At 39.2% G+C, this 15,545-nt stretch overlaps 2 protein-coding genes across 5 annotated transcripts in view; one reads left to right on the top strand and one right to left on the bottom strand.

The window, feature by feature from the left end:
- The first annotated feature begins 11,134 nt into the window (after nucleotides 1-11,134).
- Nucleotides 11,135-12,874, top strand: LOC117633045 (lysM domain receptor-like kinase 3). The gene has a single exon (XM_034366717.1). It carries the CDS (start codon nucleotides 11,406-11,408, stop codon nucleotides 12,702-12,704), a length of 1,299 nt encoding a protein of 432 aa, XP_034222608.1. The 5' UTR covers nucleotides 11,135-11,405; the 3' UTR covers nucleotides 12,705-12,874.
- Nucleotides 12,875-13,784: 910 nt separating this feature from the next.
- Nucleotides 13,785-15,545, bottom strand: part of LOC117630744 — a 12,614-nt gene continuing 10,853 nt past the window's right edge. Inside the window, exons 8-10 of one of the 4 annotated variants that reach the window (XM_034363498.1) lie at nucleotides 14,752-14,881; nucleotides 14,530-14,584; nucleotides 13,785-14,098 (exon numbers count right to left, since the gene is read on the bottom strand). In XM_034363498.1, coding sequence (XP_034219389.1) covers nucleotides 14,571-14,584; nucleotides 14,752-14,881 — 144 coding nt within the window. In that variant the 3' untranslated portion in view covers nucleotides 13,785-14,098; nucleotides 14,530-14,570. Of the gene's footprint in view, nucleotides 14,882-15,545 lie in introns of all 4 variants that reach the window. The other 3 variants (XM_034363496.1, XM_034363493.1, XM_034363492.1) reach the window with 3 other exon arrangements.

Consider the following 15,545-nt stretch of genomic DNA (forward strand, 5'->3'; position numbering starts at 1 on the left):
ATGAAGGCCGAAGATGCCATGGTTGTGGCAAGCGTAGTAGACATGAAAACATGGGCTCAATATCTGATTGCAACAGAGAGCATGACTATAGATGGCTCAATATGATTTGTATAGAGAGCAATACTTGTATGAAAAACATAAGGAAATTGCAGCTCAAAAGAAGGGTGCGACTGTTGGTTTAGTTAGATGTAGGAACTGTGGGATGGTATGGCTTTGGTAGCGGGAATAAAATATTGATCATTGAGGAGAGGGTGAACAAGACGACTGTACAAGATGAATACCCATCATGGGTGAGGGATGAAAAGCGCCAACGACTCTCAATTTGGCAAAGGATTTCAAAGATTAGCAACTAGGGTTGTGAAACATCGGATTGTGAAGAAAATAAGGTTTGTAAAAAAGTTTCAAGAGACGCCTTAGAATGTGAAATTAGAGATTTTGTTAAGAAGAATAATTCTCAGTTGTTATTGATAGAGCCAAAAGGCTAAGTATTTATAGAGATATTACAAGCTTAACTAGGAAAACTAGGTTACTTGGAGACTACCAAATCAATTACAATCAACTAATAAAAGGAAACTAAATAACAATTTAATAACGTTCCTAATTTCCAACATGATGAGGTGAACATGTCGTTTGGGAGAGAGCCAAGAGAGAAGAGAATAAAGCAGGAAACAGGGAGAGGAATGGAATTAGATGAATTAAGAGTCTCATGATCTCTTCTTCTATGGACTTGACTTGTACTTCACTACTTCGGCTTCCCAATCTCAATCTCAAGCTCAAATTTGCAGCAAAATTTTTTCAATTTCGGGTTTCATACTCAATCAATCGTAGTGTTCGAAAATCGGCCTAGGCGGGCGCTAGGCGACTGGGCGGGCCTCCTAGGCGGGTTGGGTCTTTTTTGGGTGCCGAACCCAGAGGACGAAGCAGCTGAAACCGAAGAAAACAAATCGAAGCTTGAGTTGATAGAGAAGCGAAATTGCCGTGACTTCGACTGCAACCTCCGTCCTCTGAGAGTGCAAGCTCCGTGTTCGTTTCAAATATATTTAAAGAGTATAGCCGCGCGGCTATAACTTTAAAATATTTGAATAGCCGAACGGCTATACTTTAAAATATTCGAATGTATTTAGAAAGTATAGCCGCTCGGCTATACTTTTAAAATATTCTAATATATTTGGCTAGTATAGCCGGCCGGCTATACTCTTTAAATATACAATTTTGTCATATCATTTTAGGGTATTTGGGGCTAAAATACCACTTTAGTCCACTGCGCTAGACAAAAAAGGCAAAAAAGGTCATCCAATAATTAACCCTAGTACATCTATACACACACCCATCACTTTTCATATTAAGTTTTAGAAACCTCCTTCCAACTTCCTGTTACAAACTCACTCACTCTCTCTCTCTCTCTCAACAATACCCAAGTGTTAGAATTCTAGTTACTGTTCTTGGAGATAGGTAAAGCTGTTCTCTTTCTCTAGAAAGTATTAAATTTTGGATTTGGGGTTTCATTTGTTTGTGTTTTTTTTTTTGCTGGGAACAAAGAAAATTGTGGGGTTTAAATAGAAAATCTCTTTTAGTTCTTATTTTTTCAGTTTGGGGTGTATTTAAGGGTAGTTTGGGAAGATAGAGGGATTTTCTTAGAAATTGTAAAAATTTAAATTAAAAGTTGTGGTGAACTTAGAACATGGGGTGAGAAGTGTGGGGTTTAAATATAAAATTTATTATTTTATTTGTATAAGTAATATGGAGGAATGAGAATTTAAATTCTTTCCAATACCTCCCATTCTAATGATTTCCAGCTATTAGCCCATTGGGCAAGAATAAAAAAATGGATTTTATTTATAACAAATAACACGGGTTACACCCATAAATACAACAACCAAAAATAGGGATCCGCCAACATTTTGTGGATCAAAGACTGTTGAATTTCATAGTATAAAATTGCTTGTATAGGAATTTACTTTCTAAAATGTCCATCGTAATTATGAACTAAACCTAATTACTGCCTTTTTCTCATTGCACTTGACAACCCTGCTCTTCTGCTATGAGATATATTAGTCTGTGTTGTATTCTATGCAGATGAAAAATTGGATACAAAATAGTCTGACGAGACAACAAAGAGAAGTTGGCAGCTCTGTTTTGAAATAAATTGAAGGTATCACAGGTCATATGGCATTGATATACGAAGTATTCTAAATGAGAATTCAAACAACATGTGTTAGATGAGAAGTAGCATCTCATTCTTACATATACCATACCCATGTGCACCTGAAATTCCCAATGTGAAGAGGAGAGAAAAGTGCAATACCTCCCTTGTATCTCGCAAGCGTAGGAGATCCAACCTTTCATGAGGATGTCGGTTTGATAAAGAAGCAAGCTGCATCCAATCGTACATTGGCATTACATGTAGGATAATCTCCTGAGTCTCAAGTACCTCTGCGTTAGATTTGATAGGGGAGATGGTGCTTCAATGGAGAAACTATTTTCAAAGTGCCCCGTACTTGAAGATTTGACTATACTCGGGAATTTTAGAGTTATTTTCAAAATCTTTGGTCTTGAATTGAAGACAAGCATCAGAAATACTAGAAATAATCGTACGTTCCAACTCTTCATCAATTCCCCAAAGCTTGAAAACCTGATTGTCGATGTCGTCAGTTAGGCTCATATGCCAGCTCATGTTTTCCAGAATCCACAGCCAAAATTCGTCCCTATAGGCTTCCGACTGCAAGCTTTGTGTTCGTTTCTTTGTCCCTAAACCCTGAATATATTTAAAGGGTATAGCCGCTCGGCTATACTGTTTTAACTTTTTACAGTATATAGCCGCTCGGCTATACTTTTAAAATGTACAATTTTGTTATATAATTTTAGGGTTTAGGGCTAAAATACCCGTGCGGCTATACTTTCGAATGTTGCCATGCGGCTATACTTTTAAAATATTGAATAATTTTGCTTTTAGCAATTCTGAATGTAATTTGGAAACACCATTCATAGTATGGGAGCATACAATCGCCAAGTTTGCCATTTGGATACTCTGTCAGAGCATCTCCAGGAGAGTCTCCAAATTTTATCCAAATTCTAGCTAAAATAGCTAACCACTTAAAAGGTGGTTCCTCCAGCAATGCTTTCTATTTTAGCTAACCTCAAAAATTTTATTATTTTAAATTCATTAAAAAAAATTTAAAAAAAATAACCCAAAATGAAAAGTAGCCCACCACCGAACCTCTCTCTCTCTCTCTCTCTCTCTCTCTCTCTCTTGCGCAGCCTTCAGATTTGGCGAGCCTTGAATTTCTCTCTCCTCCAATATTTTATTATTTTAAATTCATTACAAAATTTTTAAAAAAAAGAACCCAAAATGAAAAGTAGCCCACCACCGAACCTCTCTCTCTCTCTCTCTCTCTCTCTCTCTCTCTCTCTCTTGCGCAGCCTTCAAATTTGGCCAGCCTTGAATTTCTCTCTCCTCCTTGCTACATGTAACGAGCCAAAATGGCGACAGAGGTAATGACGCTACTGGAGAGTTGTTTTTCCTTCTTTTTCGCTAAAATAGCTAGGGATGAGAGAGTAGAGAGTCTCCTGAAGATGCTCTCAAATCAAATTTTAATTAATGGTCAAAGCCAAAAACTCATTTAAGTACAAAAGACTGCCTTGCAGATTTCCAAATGCCCCTTTTTCTTTTGTTATGTCATCATTTAAGAGAGGATTATGCACATGAGACATAATATGATTGCAAGAATAAGCATAATGGTGTATGGATTAGCTGTAGAGTTTACAAGATAATAACATACGCCAACCACAATTGGAAGTCCAGAATCATAAACAGTATAGTCGAGCAGCTATACTGTTAAAATATTCGAATATATTTAAATAGTATGGCCGCATGGCTATACTCTTTAACTATACAATTTGATCATATAATTTTGGATTTTTTTATCGCAAATGGGCCCTGAGGTTAGCGAAATTGTCACCTTTTGTCTTCAATGTTTTTTTGTGACATTAATGGTCCTTAAGATTACTGTTTATACATCACATTGGTCCCTACCATTAGCTTCCGTCAAATTTTCTATTAAAGTGCCGACATGGCACATATAAGGAGCCCACACATCCAATTATATAAAGCTAAGGGGATTTTGAACAAAGAATACCATAAAAATGAAAGAAGATTTAAACTTCAATAAAATTAAAAAAAAAAATATTTCTAGCCATCTCTCTCTCTGTGTCTTCCACGACCCAAACCAACCCCTAACCCCAACCCCACCCGTAACCCACCCCAAATCCCAAATCCCATACCCATGTTTCTTAAATTGAAGGTATATATATATATATATATATATTTTTTTTTTTTGGGTAGGGAAAGCATTGGCAGTGTAAGAGCCCTTTCTTCTACTCACCAACGAATTTTGTGATGAGACGTGTTCGAGTATATATGAGTTCCTATTACTCATTTGTGTGTACCCAAGAATAAGGCCTTGTATGGGAGTCAGTGTAGGACTCCTATGTATTGAAGTGAGGCTAGCAAGAGAAAAACTGGATAAGCTAGAGTTTGTTTAGAGGATAGTAGAAAAAGTGAGAGTGATCAGTCAAAAATCTACAACGATACAATACTGATAGAAGGGTTAGCGAACAACTAGTCCAAGGATTTTGAAGTTGCAGTTGATGATTAGGTGTTCTTGAAATTATTTCCTTGGAATGTATGATGAGGTTCGAGAAATGTGAGAAGTTAAGTTCCCGTTATATCGGACCTTAGGATATCATTGAAAGAATTGGACTAGTTGTTTACTGACATGATTTGCCTTTAAAACTATTCCGGATCCATGATGTGTTTCATGTATCCATGTTACGAAAGTACGTATCCGATCTTTTCCATGTCTTAGAATCTCAACTGATGGAGTTGAGAGAAAATTTAACTTAGAGGAGCTTATGCAGATTATGGATCGGAAAGAGCAAATGTTGCACTCTAAAACCATTCTTGTAGTAAAGGTGTTGTAGAGGAGTCAAATTGTAGAATGGACCACTTGGGAACTCAAGGACCATATGCGGGCCCAGTATGCATACCTCTTTGAATGCCAGGTACAAAATTTTGGGGACGAAATTTTTCTAAGGAGAGGAGATTGTAACCCTATCCCAAATAATTTGTTAATTACGTAATTAATTGTGAAATTACGCTTTTGCACTTGGGAGTAGGGGCACTTTAGTCACTTTTTGTTTCAGAGAGATTTTGGAGAATTGAGTAGCACCGTTGCATATAGTTAGTGAATACGAGTCCGCAGACATGTGGCACGCTCAATTCTGATTTAAAACAAAGAAGTTATGATATACGGAAGTGTAATGGCACAACCGTAATTTTTGTGAAGTCAGATTTTAAAAAGCTGGAACAATATTCTTCTCTCTCATTTCTCTCTCTCTCTCTCTCTCTCTCTCTCTCTCTCTCTCTCACTCTCTCTCGCTCGCACATAATAGGCCAAAACTTTTGCCGACGACCGTTTCCAGCGAACTTAGTCCAAAGAGTTTCGTATCGACGTCCCCTACCTAACCTAGCCCTTTTCACAGCTCAAAAACCCAAGAATTTTAGACTAGAATGACTGGAAGTGTCGGTGGTTTTCGAAGTTTCCAATGCATTTTTGCGACTCCGGCCATGGAATTCGACGAGTGAGGTATGAAACTTCACCTACTTTTCGTGCTCTACCTGTTTATGAAATTGGTTTAGGTTAATTTTGGGAGTTTGAGAGACTGGGTTAAAAACCCTATAATTGTCGAAGGTTTGATGTTTTACGGTCACTTCCTGCCAAATTAAAGGTCTATGCAATTATGAAATATGCTCCCCTAGTTGTGCTTGATCCATTGTCCGTTTTGGTTGAGATTTTCCGTTGCCGGAATTTTCTCAAGACACCCAATAGGTGGTGATGGTTGGTGACGCCTGCGTCTTGTGTCAGTGATTTGTTTTCAGACCTAGAATAATCCTCACATCGTCCTGAGCACAACAGTATGCTCAGATTTGAATTTGGTTATCGTTTAACTATAGAACGAATATCGTGCCTGTTATGCGATATTTGGGTTCGATAGGTTCGGACAACTCGATCGGTTCCAATTTCAAATATATTATTCCATGTACCTCTAGGATCACGTAGGAACTTGTGGATCGATAATCGGTGCCTCGGATACTCCGAATCAATGATTCTAAGTAGGCGAAACGATCGTTGTCCGATCGTACGATTGGCTTAGATCAGACTGCTCGATCGAGACCAAGTCTTCGGAACTTGATCAGTAGACTTTGTTGGACCTATAGGAACTTTCGTATCGAAAATCAAAGGTAGTGGGCCCCGCAGCCCTGATTGACCAATATGGAAAGTTTGACCATTTGGTTGACCATGAGTCTTCCGAGACCATCTCATCCTTCAAGAAGTGCTAGAATGACCCTATGAACCTTCTTAAGGGTTGGGCGCACTTTGAGAACCGGGGACTAGAGTTTTGAGTTAAAGTTTGTTGTTGGGTACGTTAATTAATTAAGTCTGTTTATTCTCTCAAATAGGTACCCAGGCGCAACGTATCACTCACAGTTGAGCTAGCTTTGGACTTGTTGTGAGTGGACTTTGTTTTCAAATGAATATTATTTTCATATTGGCAAGTATATGCATAACTTGTGTTTTGGTCGAGTTTGAAACGTGATTTGATTGGAAATTGGTTTATTTGGGGTTAATGAGATTGTGGGATTTTCAGGGATTATTATTTATTTATTTATTATTATTAAAGTATATGAATTCAGGTTTCGGACTATGGTGATGTTGGATTTGGGATTTTGGTTATGTTTGTGAAATTGGATATATTTTGGGATATGAGATTTATGTGGTTACACACCATTTGTTGTACCTTCCCCTGGTTCGTTATGGAAAAGATGATGGAATTATGGAAAATAATTAAAGTTGGTCTTTGGGACCCATCAGGCCACACATATACTTTTTGGGAGGTGTGTCAAGATGTTAGTTTATGCGTATGACTGGATTCGGCCGCATGTGGGATACAAGTCCCGGAGTGCGTGCTGGGGAGTAATAGTCCCCCGATTGGACTGCTCATCCCTAGCCAAATGTATGATGCAGGATCCCGACATGTGGTTGAGAACAAACAAGCCCCGAGTTGGATGTTTCCCCTGGTACATATATATCTTGTTGTGGTGAATGAGTGTACGTGTCTATATGTATATGTATACGGGTATATGTGGATTTATTTCCAGGTTGAGGTTTCTTGGGCATGTGCATTGAGAGTACTCTGCACAGGTATGAACATTTGAAATGAATTTCGGAATTGAGATGAGATATTTGGAAATTACTTGACTTATTGTATTTCTACAAGGGTATAGTTACGGGAAAAAGGATTTTGGGTTTTGATGATTATATTTCATATTAATGGGTTTACTTTGTTGGTATTGAATTTACAGTTTTACAATAAGGATTAAATTAACAAGTTTACATTATTTTATAAAACGAAGGGGTTATTTATGTTGAATATAAATGGTGTTTAACGTTTGTTTTCGTCCACTCACATTTCTGCTCTGCACCCCACAGGTTCTAGATAGCTGAGGTCGAGACCACCAAGTCGAGGCATCATCAATATCCGCTCCGTAAGAGTGTGCTATTATCACTCTGTATATTTCATTTTTCCCCGAGTTGTAAACTTAATCTTTAGTTGCTCTGCTTGCTCGTTTGAGTTTGGGTAGAGGGCATGAAGCCCATTTGAATAGTATGAACTGTTGTGCGTGTGCCTGCTGGAAGTTGAGTTTATTCTAGCACTTGTTTGCAGGTAGTGTAATTGGGAAATGTTCCAATTACAGGAGAGACTCCGCCGAAATTTTGGTAGAAGTCGTATCGTCTACAATTTAAATTGGGGCTAAAGGGCTTTTTGATAAAGCGGATCTATCATGGGTTAGATGTCAAACGAGAAACAGGGTTCATTACGGATTTCGAGAGAGAATTTGGCGCGATCCTGTTAGTTTGTCTATGTTTACAAGTATGATTGGTTTATTAGATGCAATTTTTCACAGGTGTGTCGCCTTTACACATTCGAAGTTGGATATCCAGCACAAGTCATTCATGAGATTTCTTATCAAACCTTGGATGGAGAATACATCACTTTTTTCAAACTAGAAAACGACAACGGATCGCCATTCAGCTCCTTGTTCATAATAAGGCATAATGTTTGGTTGGGGGTATTTCTATATATATCATATAGGGTTTATGTGCATCAGATCTGAACAAAAAAAGCAAGGTAACTATATATGGATCCGGATATCAGAGGAAGCAAGAAGAGACTTTGAAATTAAAAGAAACAAACTAGGATTTCATAATGCAAACTCATACAAAAGCCAATGCCATGTTTCAACTTTCAACTAACTACGTACGTACTAATTAAACCCTTATTAATTCTTGATTCCTAAACGTGCGGATCTAGTTAAATCCCACAAAGGTTGCAGGTAGGCAGGGAGGGCTCTCTTGAAAATATATCTAGACTAGATAGAGCTAGCTATACCTAGATACCTCAAGAGGGCTTTGGTTTGATTGAAATTAATAAACACACAATTACAACTAATTATTCGACATGCAACAACGTTTGCATCAGCTAACACGCACAAACAGCAGCAGCTCTACGCACAAGGAGCGGCACCATCAGACTCATAGTTAGTAGTCATCGTCCCGTGGATCATGATCCTCTAATGCAGACTTGCAGATAATTTTCAGCATTCTCCAAAGTTTTCTCCAAGGATACGCTTACACGCCCCTTCCCCATGGTATATGCAGACTCCACCCGGCGCACAACCTCGGCATAAAGAGCCTCTAGTCCATCAAATTCAGCAGGATCCACTTTTGCGAAAATGGTGTCTATACCACCACCAGGCTTCCTTTTTATGACATACAGACAATTTGGATCTCTTTTGGTGCCTGAAGATGATCCTTCTCCTCCTCCTTGTGTTGGTTTCTTTGCCTTATCTCCTTTCTCATGAGAAGACGACATGATGGTTGCAAGTGTAGCTAGCAAACTAGCAGAGGAAGTTAAAGTGTTTGATTGATCAAATGAGAGAGAAACTTTCTCAAGTGAAGGGTTTGCATTCATAGCATTGTGTGCATATATGCCTATTTATATACACATCTTTCCTAGTGTTCCACGTCGTTGGATCCACTGATCGATCAAATCTCTATAACTTAAGTGCCAGAGAAAGCCAACAGGAAAAGGGAAAACTTGCTGGATTCAAAAATTGCATGTGCTCTCTGCATGCAGCAGCTGACAGATTTGCAGAGGAGAAGATCGATGCTAACTCATTATAAGGACCTTGAAAACGATATTGTAGGTATTATAATTATACACAAAACAAGAGGACACTTGCCCCCAACAACTTTTCTAAACATACTAATTAAGTTGTTTGGTACACTTGGTAAATTCACGTATAATCTCGTACTACACATATAAATACTATAAAATACATATATATATATATATTTAAAATCATACATATAATACATGTATTATAAATATACATACGTATTCTTCACGTTTAGTTCATGTATTATACACACAATTTCACAATTATTGAATAAAAATAATATACATTAAAATTTAAATAAATATTATTAAAATATTATATAATGGTCGAATTTTTCACCACGTTGTGTAAAAAATTTACCAAATAATACACCTACGTATTCTTTTCGTACTTTTCCCATCCCTTTTACCAACTATGGTTTCTATGCTAAACAGTTGATATATAACCATCGTCAACAATACCTAGAATATCGTTTTCAAGGCCCTCATAATGAGTTAGCTTAGCATCGATCTTCTTCTCCTCTGCAAATCTGCCAGCAGTTGCATGCAATGGAATATGGTCCTGGGAATATTCCTGAAAATGAACCATTTTTCCTACCACGCTAAACTTTTTGAATCCAACAAGCTTTTCCTTTTCCTGTTGGCTTTCTCCGTCACAGAAATTATAGAGACGTCTGATCGATCAGAGTGGATCCAATGCTCCTCCTGTAACCTGTCATTACAGTCTCTCCGCAACATAAACACCACCCTCTTTGTGACAAAAACTGATTTGCTTACTAGACCTCGTGGTGTTCAGAGAGACGGGCCAGTAGGTGTGGGGTGACCTCGTTGCTGTGGAAGATTTGATTTGCTTAGTAGACCCCGGTCCGGTCGTGGGAATTACAATCTGCCAGTTGGTTTCACCAATCCAACAAAATGGAATGGGGCCCTTGTTCTTCTTTGTTTTTTCTGTTGAAAAGAAGAAAAAAAACAAACAAGAGCTTTAATTTCGAAAAGAAAAAAGAAGAAAGAAACATATGCATGTGTAGCTGTCATCCGTTGAATGGTATTCAAGAATGACTAGACTGAGCTAAATTAATATGGACTTGTCCACGCAAGTATTTAATTAACGTGGTCTTGACTGAGCTAAATTAATGCGGTCTTGACTGAGCTAAAATGGGAAGTGTAAGAATTGAAAGAAATGTCATACATTTAAAAGTTGAAAAACTTTGCTAGGCTATATATAGAGAAATAAGTATCCACCATGGTATCAAAGCCACATTTGGTCACATATGAAACCCAACGACCGTATGTACTCACATATAAAGTTCAATCACCACACGTACTCTATATAAAACAATGCGTGCTCCACATAAAACAAGTCCATATCTTTATATGCACGTTGAATGAAAATTCAGAAAAATGTCACTAAAACAAGAGGATATATATATATATATAGTCTTGATTGACCAATATACTTTTTTTTTTTTTAATAAAAAAAATTGACACCCTACTATTCTTTTCCCCCTCTTACTTTCTATCCTCGTTGACAAGAATATAATGATATGCCCCATCATCAATTTTCAGTGACATACAGACGAGCAAAATCAGTAAAGAAAACTCAACTCCAGTCTAGTGGCTCGTGCCAATTCATATCGTAGCGGGCTTGAGGGGTTGTAACTACGGTGACAATATACGTTTACCTCCATACCCAAGATTTGAGTCCGAATTTCCCTCCCACATTCCTTTTGTAACCAAATAATATTGTTGACCGACCCCAGAGAGCACCGGGAAGGAGCCGTAGGCATATTAAAAACATCTTTAAAAAACCACGCAACGAAAGCGAAATGTCCTCAACAGTTCACGTTGCACATCTCACCACGCTCGCTCATGTTGAACCCCTGCCTTCCTTTCCTGCCATAAAACACAAAATAATACTTGAAGCCCTCACAACTAACATGCGCCGCCGTGCCTGGCGCACAATAGAAATGAGCCAACCACATCATACTTTTATTAATTCGCTTCCGCAGAAACCCGGCGCTCAAGTTGACCACCACTCTTTAAATTAAATGTTCCCAAAATCCTAACAATTAAATAAATAAACCCAATTTCTGCACACCCACCATATGTGCAAATCCAAAATGTCAGTCGACGCCACCCAGCCCGTCTCCACTCCTCGGCGCACCCCGCAATTGGCTCAACCCACCGCCTCTTCCTTCGAGCCCTCAACCTCCAACACCCTAAGCGGCCGCTACACCTCCACCTCAAGCTACAAGCTCTCCTCCCAGTCCCAACCCTCCACCTCTTCCTCGTCAACCTCTCTCTCCATCCTCAAAGACTCCCTCCCCGTCCCCGAAAACCCGATCCTCTACGACTACTCCGAGCTCTGCGCCGCCACCAACAACTTCCTCTCCAAGCGCTTCAACCCCACCCCCTCCTCCTCCTCCTCCACTCCCTCCTGGCGCTGCACCCTCCGCGGCAAGGACGCCGTCATTTTCCAACGCAAATTCCGCGTTAAGCTCTCCACCCCGGAGCTCAGGCAACGGCTCTCCACTCTCTGCCGCAGCCACCACACCTCCATCACCAAGCTCCTCGGCGCCTGCGTCTCCAGCGACTACGCGTTCTTAGTCTACGAGTTCGTCAGCGGCGCCAGCCTGGCAGCCTGCCTCCGGAACCCCAACAACCCGAATTACACGATCCTGTCCACGTGGGCCTCCAGGATGCAGATCGCCACTGATCTCGCACAGGGGCTGGACTACATCCACAACAGCACGGGCCTCAACGTCAATCTAGTCCACAACCACATCAAAAGCGGCAGCGTTTTGGTCACCGAGCCCCATTTCAACGCCCGCCTCTGCCATTTCGGGGCGGCCCAGCTTTGCGGCGAGACCGATTCGTACACCCATCTCGACCCGAATCCAAAATCCCGATCCGAAATCGAGGCCGTCGAAGGCCCCGACCCGAAATCGAACCGTACCAGCAGCCGGAAGAACCAGTTCGAAGGGGTGAGAGGGTACATGTCGCCGGAGTTTCAGGCCTCCGGCGTCGCGACGCAGAAGTCTGACGTGTACGCGTTCGGCGTGGTGCTCTTGGAGCTCCTGTCGGGGCAAGAGCCTTTCAAGTACAGGTTTGATAAAACAATGGGTGATTTTATCAGAACCTCGGTGGTCGACTCGGCCCAGGCTGCGATTCGGCATGGTGGTCTGAGGACCTGGGTGGATAGCAGGCTCAAGGACTCGTTCCCCGTAGAAGTGGCTGAGAAGTTGACACGTTTGGCTCTGGAGTGCGTACACGTGGACCCGGATCAACGGCCCAGCATGGGACGCGTGTCGGGGAAAATCTCCAAGCTATATTTGGAGGCGAAGTTTTGGTCCGACAACATGAGAGCTCCTACCGGTATTTCGGTCTCGCTCGCCCCGAGATGATCCTTGTCATTTTGATCATTCAACAATTTTTAATTTTGTAATTAGAGATAGAATTTGAGAACGACATAACTGGTTTTTTATTATTTTTATAATAACATAAGTGGTTATTTGGAACAAATTAAACAACGAAGTTATAATGACAGCAGTTGGAATTTTTCTGCTCTCACATATATCATAATCTTATGGCGGTCAAGGCGGCGTGCCAATAAAAGAAATAGAAGATAAACAGTTGAGGAAATCTGGGTGCTTTTTTGTTTTTATGCAAATATTTTAATTTGGAATTGGATGTGTGACATGATCATTTTGTTTTGTATGGTAGGTGCACATGAATATTGATCCTAAACAAACCAAATTGATCTTTTTCACAACCAAAATCTGTTAGATAAACAGAAATAGAAACCCTCATGTCATCAGATTTTGGTGAATGTGTTTTGGGTGTAAAGGCAAACATGTCTGAAATCAACTCTAGCAAACATAATGACTCTTCCTGACTGTTTAGGCATGCTTACTTATTAGGAACAGATGAAATCGGAGAACTTAAGAATAAGAAAATTGGAATTGGATCAATTTTCTTTTAATTTCTAATTTTGAGGGGATTGGATTACAGATTCTAATATAAAACATACAAAAATTTTGATTTCTTACTTACTAGTAAACGTAAAAGAGAGAGAGAAACATAAAAATCATGAAGAAGCAAGAAAATTACAATATCCATTCCTTATAAATAAACATGTTATTAGGTCTGTAATTTGAGTGGACTGAAGTTTATAGAACCGCAATCCCATTTTGGAAGGTTGATATCTGAGTGGACCCAAGTTTACAACTTTATACAGTCAAAGGATAGATAAAAGGGAATCCATAAAAAGTCCAAAAGTCAAAAGGCAAAACAACACAAGCAAGTCGGTAATTTGGCAAGTTGGTAACCATACCGCAATAATAACAAGCAGACATTGTGACTTTTTGGCAAGTTGGTAACCATATTGTGACTTTTTGACCTAAATGAAATAATGTCATGCTAAATGCACACATGGGTAAGGACTTCATCCAACTATTCTATGCTCAAACAAGAATCATACCAAATTGATGGTGAAATATGCCAAAGGGCTAAACTCTTTCATTTCTTTCTTTTCAGTCTTCAAATACAAAAAGATCTCACATGCATTGTGAAGTTCACTGAGGTTTCTAGCAATCTATTTGCTCTTGACCCTTTTAACAGCAGTTGAGAGGGGGGCCGTGCATTACTCTTGGTGGTTGAAAACGAAGACATTGCATGAGTATTACGAGCGGACCTTTTTTTGCCTTGGATATGGATAGATGACGGCCAACTCCATAACGCGCTGCAAAACAGATACTGGAACGTGATCGGATGCTCGCTTGCTTATATCTCTCTTAATCTGCATGATAAAGAAATAGAAGAATGATGCATCTACCCATCAAGCTCACAATAGGAGTTCTGATTTACCAAATTTCAACTCTTAATTATTGATCACAGCAAACAAGTTAAAAAACTCAGTTCAAATAAGAAGCTTTATTTCAGAAGATATTGCCAGTCGAGTTGCTCTTCCATGTCAACAGGGCAACAACTCCACAAGACACTACAGTAAGACAAATGCAAAGCGAGAACCACAACATGCGTAGAGATTATAAATTGATAGTAAAAGCTTGCGGTTGCATGCATAAGGTAATTTATATAGATAAGAATCCGATAATCTTGACATGCCAAAGAAAATCAGCTTTGAAGATTGCTCAGGCGCGACAGTGAGCATGTAAAATATCTGCTCACGATGTTAAACTACAAATCAGGTAAAAGTAATTTCAACCAAACCTCTCTCTTTCTGCAACTGAATGCAGCTTGCTTTTAACAAATTAAGCCATTTGTCCTGAAAATCCAAAGAGATTAAATCAACAGCTGTGCGATGCAAACATGAAGAAAACAGTAATCTCCTCATTTCACTCCATTTTCCAACTCCACACTGAGAAACACCTTCAATAAACTTCATCACTTGAGAAGAAGTCCAAGATGTATAAAGCTTTGTCTGTTTGCTACCTTTTCGAGTATTTATCCTCGAGACACTCTCATCTTCAGAAATCTCCTCTCGCGACTTTGCTGGAGAATACTCAATCTCAAGTTTCTCACTGGATCCTAGGAGTCTGTGGTCCTTGCAATCCTCAGAGTTCTGGACATACATAACCGATAAATGCATTATAAACAAGACAAATACTTCCTGCGTGTACAACACTTTGTATTAGAGTTCCTGCAGGTATTACGGTCTCGCTCTCCCCGAGATGATCCTTGTCATTTTGATCATACAACAATTATTAATTTTTAATATTTAATTTTGTAATTAGGGTTCGAATTTGAGAGTGACACAACTGGTTCTTTATTTATTTTTATAATAACATAACTGGTTATTTGGAACATATATTATGACAGCAGTTGGAATTTTGTTGTTCACATATATCTTAATCTTATGGCAGTCAAGGCGGCACGCCATTAAAAGAAATAAAATAAAATAAAGAAAACACTGGAGGAAATCTGGATGGATCAAGATTTTTGTTTTTATGGGAATATTTTAATTTGGAATTAGGTGTGACAAGATTATTTTGTATTGTATGCATTTGAATATTGCTCCTAAACAAAGCAAAAATAAACAACAAGACCTCAAGCTGGATATCATCAACAGCCACAAGACGCAAATGTGAAAGTTGAAACAAAATGAAATTGGTCATTTTTCATCAGATTTTGGTGAACGTGTTTTGGGTGTATAGGCAAACAAGTCTGAAATCGACTCTAGCAAGCAGCATGACTCAGCTGGAAAAAAAAATATTCATATTTCTTCC

The sequence above is a fragment of the Prunus dulcis genome, chromosome 6 (genome assembly GCF_902201215.1).
Source record: "Prunus dulcis chromosome 6, ALMONDv2, whole genome shotgun sequence".
Taxonomy (NCBI): domain Eukaryota; kingdom Viridiplantae; phylum Streptophyta; class Magnoliopsida; order Rosales; family Rosaceae; genus Prunus; species Prunus dulcis.